Source organism: Carassius carassius, chromosome 13, assembly GCF_963082965.1.
Source record: "Carassius carassius chromosome 13, fCarCar2.1, whole genome shotgun sequence".
Taxonomy (NCBI): Eukaryota; Metazoa; Chordata; class Actinopteri; order Cypriniformes; family Cyprinidae; genus Carassius; species Carassius carassius.
The window spans coordinates 4,240,595-4,250,698 of NC_081767.1; the positions used below are offsets into that span (position 1 = coordinate 4,240,595).

Sequence of the window (10,104 nt, forward strand, 5' to 3'; positions counted from 1 at the left end):
TAAAATGTAAAGCTATTTTCTATTTTCTATAATATATTGTAAATTGTAATTAATTTCTGTGATACAAAGCTGTATTTTTAACATCATTGCTCCAGTCTTCAGTGTCACATGATCCTTCAGAAATCATTCTAATGCTCAAATATTTTTTTTAGTTTTTGCTGCTTTGTGGAAACTGTGACTATTCAAACGTTTTGGGTAAGTTAAAGAAAAGTAAAGAAAATACTTTTATTCAGTAAGTATGCTTGATAAAAATTTACAGTAATGGCTATATATATATATATATATATATATATACATACACACACACACAAAAATATAAGGGAATAACTCCCAAATCTCAATTATTACAAACTTTTCTCCAGTGGTGTACATAAAATTTGTTTGGGATTTTAAGTAGAACTTATATAAATGCAAGTTACCCAACATTTTTGTAATCAACACCCATTAACCTGCTTAACATTTGCAAACAATATCTGACTCTCCATAGACCTTGAAATTGTATTATAATTTACCTAAAAGTTATTTTGGTGTATTAGCTTTAGTGACAACTAAGCCAAGGATTTATCATCGTGCACCAAAATGCAACAAGACAACACTTATATACAAAAATAGTCAACAAAGAAGAAAGTTTATTATTATAAGTCTATTAATATCCCTATGATGATAACAGAGCTTAGCCACTATCATTCAAAAAGCATCAAAGTGCTTCAGCTTCCTGAAACCTCTTGTACATCTGTACAGTATCAACCGCTTGGCAAAATGCCCTTTAAATCTGGGTGTTTATGCCAGTAGAATTAAATTAAATTCTTAAATAAGATGAAAGCAACAGAACTAATTTATCTATACGCACAAGGTTTAGTGCAAAATCACAGCGTGACATACGTGCCCTGACATTAGAGGAGGTAATCTTGTTTTTGAAGTGCTGTTCACAGAATTATTTCTCAGAAATATACACCAAACACTGATCCAGTCAGTACACAAATTCAAAGTCACACTCTAGATCGTTATAATCGACTATAGCATACTAAAATAAATTATACAATTATGTGTCCTTCATAAAAGCCCACCATATTAAATGAAATATTATGATCAATCATAACTAGATTTCAATGGTTATAGTTTTAAATAAACACTATTAAAAATAATTTGAAAAAGAGTAAAAATGGTGATTAGGTTTTAAAGTTTATCTTTCTAGATTAGTTCTAACTATCTACACAATACAAAAATATGTTTTAATTAATTGCCTAACAAGACTTAAAGCTGCAATGCATTACCAAATTTTACCAATAATTATATTAGTGGGATATTCCAGGGAGTTATATCCGAATGGTTTAACACATTTTCATTTCAGTAAAAAAAAAAAAAATGGTTTAGTCCATCCTGATTCAGTTTGGCAAACAATGGTATAGTTATCGTCGGCTGCTGCCAGGCCTGGAACTGTGGACAGATATTAGATGTGTGGAGTTAGATATGAGACACTATTACACTATAAAAACTAAACTGCAGAATAGAATGATGCTTGTGAAAGCAGCAACATTTTTTGAAAGCATAGTTTCAGCCAAAATGAAAATTAGCTCAACTTTTATTCACCCTGAGGTCATCTAAGATTTAGATGAGTTTATTTCTTCATAGGAACAGATTTGGAGAAAAGTAGCATTTCAACACTTGGTCACCAATGGATGCTCTGCAGTGAATGGGTTCCGTCAAAATGAGAGTCCAAACAGCTGATAAAAACATCACAATAATCCACATCACTCCAGTCCATCAGTTAACATATTAAAAAGTGAAATGCTGTGTATTTGTGAAAAAAAAAACGAATCCATCATTAAGATGTTTTCAACAGCAAACCGTTGCTTCTGGCTAAAATACAAATCCTCTATCCATAATATTGCTTTCTCCAGTAAAACAAAGTCTGCTTCTCTGAATCAAGAGACAAATATGCAAAGATCAAGCACCGTTAACTGTCCAAAATAGCTCTAAACAAATATGTTTTGATGTGAAAGACCAGCAGTGGATGGAGTGGCGTGGATTACTTGTGGATCATTGAGATGTTTTTATCAGCTGTTTGGACTCTCATCTGGTGAGCAAATAATGCAATACTATATTTCTCAGATAAAGAAACAAACTCATCTGCATCCCGGATGGCCTGAGAGGTGGGTAAAGATTAAATTTTTTTGGTGAAACATAGTGATTAGAACTCATTGCATTTATTTATTATGAAGAAACACTAAATGGGTGGTAACAAGCAACTAAATGACATAAAGGTGCGTTAAAAACGACAAAGAGATTACATAAGTGAACAGGGTGAAATGAAAATGCGTGTTGGTACCCAGGATACGGCGGAGGCGGGGCATCATGTGGTCCATTGATGGCAATGGCCTGGTCATAAGAAGGTAAACCATGAGCATCTGGGCTGGAATTGGAGCCTGTGTGAGGAATAGGATGCAGAGAGACCTCCTCCAGTCTCCGGATGATCACAGAGGCATTGCTTCGGGTGGATCGGCGTCTGATGGAGCTAAAATTAAAAGGCAAAACATTGCATTCACTCTCTCTGGATCCTACAGCAAATGACAAACTCTTAGAATAATTCTTTCAAACATAGAGAATGTGCTTCACACATCTTATCGTAAAGCCTTACCCTCGGAAGCCATGGTCTTTATTCCTCCCCTTGCAGAAGTACCAGATAAGGAGGCCAACTATAACAATAAAGACTCCAGCGGAGATAATGCCCACCAGCAATGCTGTTACATCAACTTTAGATTGGGATTCACCCTGATCTATGAATACAGGTGGAAATAAGTTCTCAAATAATACAGTTATCAAAAACCTAAAATAAGATTTTTATTTGAGTATTACTTTAATATATGTTAGTTATGCATTTATTTGATCAAAAATACAATAAAAACTGTAATCTTTTGAAATATTATTACATTTAAGAACCGTTTTCAATTTGAATATGCTACATCATAAAATGTAAATTATTCCTGTGATGTCAAAACTGAAATTTCGGTTAACAGTATTGATGCTTCTCAAATCATTCTAATATGATGATTTGGTGCAGTTACTATTAATTATCTTTGGGGCTAAATTATTAACAATATTTCTGATTATAATTTTAAAAGTTTTTCCCCTTTAATACGTTGAGGAAACTTTTTTTCAAGGATTCTTTGATGAATAGTAAGTACGAAAGAACAGCATTTAGTGAAAGTGAAATATACACTTTTTTAAACAAAAGCGTTTATAAATTATAATCAATTATAAAACAATTTAAGGCAGCTTTGCTTAATAAAAGTATTCTTTTCTTTTTTAAATCTTTCTTCTAACTTTGAAATAGTAGTGTATCATAGTTTACATGAAAATATAAAGCAGCAAAAGCGGTTTTCAGCATTGATAATAATAATAAATGTGTTTTGAGCAACATATCATAATGATTTCTGAAGGATCATATGAGACAGAAGACTGGAGTAATGATGCAAAAATTCACCTTTGCATCAAAGGAATAAGTTATATTTCAAAATGTATAGTTATTTTAAACTGTAATAATATTTCACAATATTACTGTATTTTTATTTAAATGCAAATCTTGGTGAGTGTAAAAGACCTCTTTTAAAAACATTCAAATAATCTTAATTACTCCAAACATTTTACTAGTAGTATACATGGAAAGATGTAACATAAATGGAAATTTACAATCAAAAAAGACAACATTTTCAGATTCAGAGAAACACAATAATGAAAAAAAGTGGAACTTTGATGAACTGGGAATATTACATTAGTATAGAAGTCTGGATGAACAGGTTTCTTTTAGCAGATAAATATTTGACTGAAAAGATCTCATTTTTTTTTTTTTTTTTTTGCAGTTTCTGTTAAGGGTAAATCATTCAGGTGTATGTGTGACAAAAACTCACCCGCTGTATATATCTTCCAAAAGTTATTCTGTCAAATCAAAAAGTATTTGTGAATTAAAGTCCATTATGAAATTAACAAATGGATGTTTGTTAATGCATGTGTATTAAGAACTGATAAGTGCAGGGAGTGTGTTGTTCCAAACACACTTTCGTATCACTTTTTAATAATCATCCTCATTTGTACTGCCTAAAAAATGAGAGTTGTCTGCCCAAATCCAACCCATGGGCAAGTACACATGACAATGTCGTCTAACTAGGAGTGCTTGTCACTGCCTGTGTAATTAATAAAATCCATTATTCAAGAATAATAATGGGATTACTCAACTGTATCAGGGATATTCTCAAAGACTTCCCGAGCCTCCTCGTAATTGCATATCTCCTCGTAGCACTCCCGTTCTAGATTACCTGGGGTGAAGATCTCAAAGTCGAAGCGGTTGAACAACAGGTGGCGTCCTAAAAATGTGTTGGCCTCCTGGTCCACAACAAACACTACAGGGCACCAATATCAATGTCAAATGTGTCAGAATCAAAATCGAATAATCAAAGGTATATACATATATTATATAGATAATAATTATTATTATTTATTTAATCAGAGAAAAGAGATACTCAGACAAAACATAATTTGATAGAAAAATCATCTGCACATAACCATAAAAAAAATACAATGAACTAAATTAATGGACATCATTACTTTATAATAAGTCTCATAAACGTACACTTATATCTTAGATCATGAAAGGATTTTAATAGGAGATTGTGCTTTCATTGTTGTGTTTAAAAACAAAATGTTTATATATATATATATATATATATATATATAAGCATTGCTCACCTTTACTGTCTAGATCTGTTGGTGTTTGTAGGGTTTTTCTCATACACGCACAGTGTCCACATAAAGTGAAGTGACACAGCAGGAGAACAAATATAAGCATTTCTGGTCAACTGTGAGGGAAAAGGACATCAATTCGAGCTATTCAACAAGGAACGATAGACTGAAACACACACCCATACAAGGAAAAAGACTTTAGCGTTGATGGTCGAGATCGAAAGAATGTGAAGGAAGATATCAAACGACTTACCTTTGAATATTAGTTTATATTTCCAGAGTTAAGCGTTCCAACTTTATTTCATTTCCAGAGAGCACCTGAAGACATTCATGCCTTGGACCAAATGTCATTTATTGTTTCCAGGAAATGAGAGTTTCTGTTTACAGCACAAACACAAACTGTTGAGTTGGAAAACACCTGCTCAGACCCGACTAATCGATCGTCATACCTGTCCTGGAGTGAGAAAAGAACGAGAACAAGAGTCGAGCTCACGAGACCTACTATGGCAAAGGATGAGCTCATGAATATATTTCACGTTTCATGACGTTTCTCCTGTACGCCTACCAGGTTTGACGAAACGCAGACGTTGTGAGCGAATCCCAAGCTTTTCAAATGTATGTTAACTAAAACAAACAAAAACAAATAATAAGAATAAAACGTCACGTCACTGTATGCTCTCATATCATGTCAAAGAATATTGGTTGTTGCCAGAAGAAACAGGAAGCTAACAATAAATTGAATTTTCAACCTATTAGATTGTGTTTTATTAACGTCTACACCTACCCCAACTCTAAACCTACCCCTTACAATAATGCAAAAATAATCGTTGTACAGTGAGAAAAATTACGCTATATCAATGTGCGCATGCACAGTAGTTTTTGCTGTATCCCTTCTAGCCTTAACCAAGAATATTGAGTCATTTTGGCTTCGCCGTAGTAGGATTCTTAATCTATTCCCAAACGAAACTGGCTGTATGGTTGCTTTCTGTCACAAATGAGGGAAAGGAGGTTTACTTTGAACATTTTACATGTATTCTTTCAGTGCCAAACATGCTGATATTCATGATTAGGGATGTAACGATTTACTCAACTCACGATTCGATTCGATTCAATTCACGATACGATTTTTTTAAAGCCAAATCTTAAATTAAAGGTTTCCTAGCTTGAACACAAAGCTGCACATTTCTTTGTGAATCAGAAATATGTTAAATAACAAAACTAAATTTAAATTTTAAAACAAACCCAGAGTCAAATCAAATAAATAAAGTAAAAAAACTCTTCATATGAACAAAGGCTATGCCTGTGCTCTTTCCATTCAAAATTAGAGTCAACCACTGTATTTGAATCACAATCCAACCAAAGATGCTGAATACAAGCAGCACGTGCAGTTTTTTAAATCTAAATTAGATTGTATAATTTGACATATTAAAACAAAAATAGAATGCTCTGACTTTAGTTTTGTGAAACTATACTACATAAAACATTTGCATTAAACAAAGACAGCAGAAGCTATGAATGAGACGCAGTTTCACTCTTTGCCAGCAGGCGGCGCTTACGGAACAGCAGCGTTTCTTCATGAATGCTGCTTAATATGCATTATACAGAGACAAGATGAAAATTACATATCATCTAAACTTTTCTAAAGACAGTCAGTTTCTCTCAGAGATACATTTATTATAATCTCCCACCCCCAAATGTAACATATCAACCGATTTGAATCGTCACATATTTGTATCGATTTTCATCCGGCTTGCAATGTATCATTAAATCCCTATTCATGTTTGTGATTTTTGTAATGCTGAAGATAATTTTGACTGTAATTTTAAGTTTAGTAAAGATGTTTAGCAGACCAGTACCAGTATAATTAGAAAGACATTATTATATTTTATGAAAACAAAAGAGACAAGGATCTTGAATATATTAATCTTTTAGTTTGCAACAATGAATATACTATCTTAAATTATATATGTGTAAAATAAAAGGGATAGTTCACCCAAAAATAATCATTACTCACCCTCAAGTTGCTACAAACCTTTATGACTTTATTTCTTCTTTTGAACATAAAATAAGAATATGAATTAATAAATGAATGAATATGATTAACCAAACAGTTGACTTCCAAGGGAAGGAAAACAGATACAATGGAAGTCAACAGTGATCACCAACTCTTTGGTTACACACATTCTTTGAAATATCTCCTTTCATGTTCCACAGAAGAAAGAAATTCATACAGGATTGGAACAGCTTGAGGATAAGTAAATCATAATTTTATTTTTATTTTATTATCCCTTTAAAACGTTTCAACCACAGCTAGATGTTACTTTCATGAACCACTAGATGGCACAGAAAACTTGGTGACCACAGTTCTTGTGTTGAAAGCTTTGAGCAAAAGTTGAATTTAATCTTGTGATAATGAATCCAAACATTTCATAAAGTGAAATGGAAAAGGTAACACAAAATATTGAACCATTTTTTTTTAACGAGCAACAATTATTTAATTTTATACAATTATAATATTTAAAAAACACGTGACAGCTTGCCCCAACCTATCATTTATGAAAAACATTATTTATGAAAACAACTTTTGACCTTTATTTTATAGTTTACTCTTGTCTGAATCAATGTTATTTTAATATCACTGACATACTAGGTTTTAGTTAATAACCCCCCCCCCCCCCCCCCCAAAAAAAAAACAACAAAACAAAAACAACACTAGCAGAGAATGCCACTGTAGAGAAAACCACTTGTAAAGAAAACCTTAAATGAAAATTTTCAGTTTTAAGAATTTAGCTGAGATCTAAAATTTAGATTGTAAACTGTATTTTATCTTCTTTTTTTTTGCTGCATTAGTACTTTCCCGTAGTAGACAGAGGCAATCGTTTCTATACGAGTGATACAGGCTTGTAGTACTGACATTTACTGTCAGGAGACTAAAACCCTGGCTTTGACCCTTGAGGAGTGCAGGATATATTTATAGACTGCATGTTTGTAATTAACCTTGTTAAACATTAACATTAACATTGTTAAATGTACAGAAGCACATCTTTACCCATAAAAACATTCACCAGAACCATATGTATACATCAACAAGGCTCTCAATGAATTACCATGCAGCTGATAAGATGACTTCATGCTCCATGGAAACCACAAAAATAAGTAATTTTCTTATAAATATCTTGAACATACCAAACAGCACAGACAAACCTCATCACCTCATATCTATGCTTTCTGGGGAAGACAACTCCTCTGCCTCACCCAGATGATCTCCAGCAAGGAAAAGTCCCCAGTTTAACAGCAGTGATGTATTTGTGTTCCTCCTGGAGACTGGTGCTAATTGAACATTAATAGGCTGCACTATTTCAGCAGGGGTCTGGACACTGTTGCAGCAGCATACTGTGGCATGCCGTTTTTACATTTCATCAAAACCTACTAGTATCTATTCTGATGCTACTACTTATTTAATGATTTTTCTCTCTTTTCTTTTTTTAGATAACTATCTTTGATTAAGTACTAGTACTTAGCTCTTAGGGCTTATTCTTTAGGTACTAGTACTTATTAGATAGTAGTTTGTATTTATTAGACACTAGTACATATTTCAGTAGTGACTATTAACCATTCTGCTGTTACTAGCAGGGCTTGAAAACGAAAAAAAAAAATTCAGTCGGGTTCACTCCGAGCAGAATCGATATTTTAACGTTTCTGTTCTGCGTTCCTCTGATATTATTACCGTTCCGAAACCGGTTCGGGTGGAAGAAATACCGGTTAATAACGTTATTTTTAAAAAACAATATTATTTGCCTAATAATAATAATATAATAATAATAAAGTATAGCGTTTTCTTTACTCAAAAAGAAAAGGAAAAAATAGAGATCTAACGCTTAGTCACATCCAATAGGTTACAGCATCATCATCTCTAGATTTTGGCCAAATGAAGGCTAAGCTACTTAAAAAAAAAATGTATCAACACTTTAAAGACAAAGTATTTTTAAGATATTTAAACAAGTTTGCTGCATTGTTAAAAGAAAAAAAAAAACATTATAAGATTGCGTTTTTGAGAGTTAAAAAAAAAGTCGCGGCTCACGTCACATTTTATTAGCCCTATTACTTCCGAAATAATAAAGGCTAAAATGCCTGTAGTCTAAAGCAAAATGTTTAAAAACATTATAAAAACAGTTATTAGTTTAGGCTATAAAAACGTCAATCCAAAAACAAATTAATCAAAGGTGAAGCTGATGCTCTTTCAGCACGAATCCAAATGTTTCCATGTTCCCGACGTATCTGGATGCTAAAATTGTATTTAATATAAAGAATACAGAATAATGGTAAATGTATAATAAGTAACGGTGTATATGCGTCTGAAAGTTGGACTCCAAATTTCATTCTAAGAATTATTTTGAGGTTAATATAGCAAATGAAAACTGTTCAGCTTCCGGGAAATTTGAGAAGCTCCGCTTGGCTATTTTAGTTCCCATCCCTCCACAACAAATCATTTCAATTAACTGTATTTAGAAAAGAACAAGAATTAAAAATATAAGAAGCTATAGCAATATTAACGACAAACTAAAACGAATTAATTTAGGCTAAAACGAAACTGAAACCAGCGGGTCTCTCATTCAACAGAAAATCAAAGTTTCCGTATTCGTGATGTATTTTAATGACAAATGATTATACAAAATAGCCTAGTGTTTATTATAGCCCAGTGATCCTCACTATTTTTTTCACAAGAGCCACATTGGCAGAGCAAAATCAAAAGGCGAGCCACTTTTACGACAACATACTAAGTCACCTTTGCAAATGTGCATTTCTACATATAAATTGGACATCCCACTAAAAAGAAATATCACGGCCAATAAATTTTCGTTTAAGAACAGATTTACTTTAATAGTGGGATGAGCGAAAGCTGGCATGCATGTCAAACAAAATGCCCCCAAAAGAAAAAAAAATCTCTATGTTTTCAGTGCTGATGCATTCATGTAACTTTTAAGGGCACCTAAAAGCTGTCACAACGAACCGGCAAAATTAATGATTATGAATATGTAAACTATAGCAGAAGACATTTAATTTTTTTTTTATGTCTGTCGGCTAGAAAGATGCTGACTCGTGATCTTCGCAGTAGTGAACGTGCCTGAGAGAAATGCACATTTCATACGGGAGGGAGAGTAGTCTGTTTTCTTTCGTTTTGAATTGTTTTGTTTTAAAGTAGACATTTCAAGCTTTATATATAGCCTATTTGTCGGGTCTGTGAGGCAAGTAGGCTATACGCTGAGTTTCGGTTCATTCATGAGAAAACTCCAGGTTCACACCGGCTCCTTCGTATCGTGGTTATCTATTTTCTATTTACTTCTTATTAAATCCAGACAATTGGTT

General features: G+C 32.9%; 1 protein-coding gene across 2 annotated transcripts; it reads right to left on the bottom strand.

Moving 5' to 3' along the window:
• Nucleotides 1-807: 807 nt before the first annotated feature.
• On the bottom strand, nt 808-5,412 carry LOC132155867 (transmembrane gamma-carboxyglutamic acid protein 4-like). 2 transcript variants are annotated; one of them, XM_059564607.1, is made up of 8 exons: nt 5,303-5,412; nt 4,991-5,186; nt 4,744-4,853; nt 4,234-4,397; nt 3,909-3,936; nt 2,639-2,777; nt 2,330-2,515; nt 808-1,437 (listed from the first exon to the last, which is right to left on the bottom strand). In XM_059564607.1, the coding sequence occupies exons 3-8, from the start codon at nt 4,841-4,843 to the stop codon at nt 1,410-1,412; spliced, it is 645 nt and encodes a 214-aa protein (XP_059420590.1). In that variant the 5' UTR covers nt 4,844-4,853; nt 4,991-5,186; nt 5,303-5,412; the 3' UTR covers nt 808-1,409. The 2 variants fall into 2 exon arrangements, with proteins under 2 accessions (XP_059420590.1, XP_059420591.1); XM_059564608.1 differs by lacking the exon at nt 5,303-5,412 and adding an exon at nt 5,187-5,219 and having other exon boundaries at nt 4,991-5,114.
• Between the last annotated feature and the right edge of the window lie 4,692 nt (nt 5,413-10,104).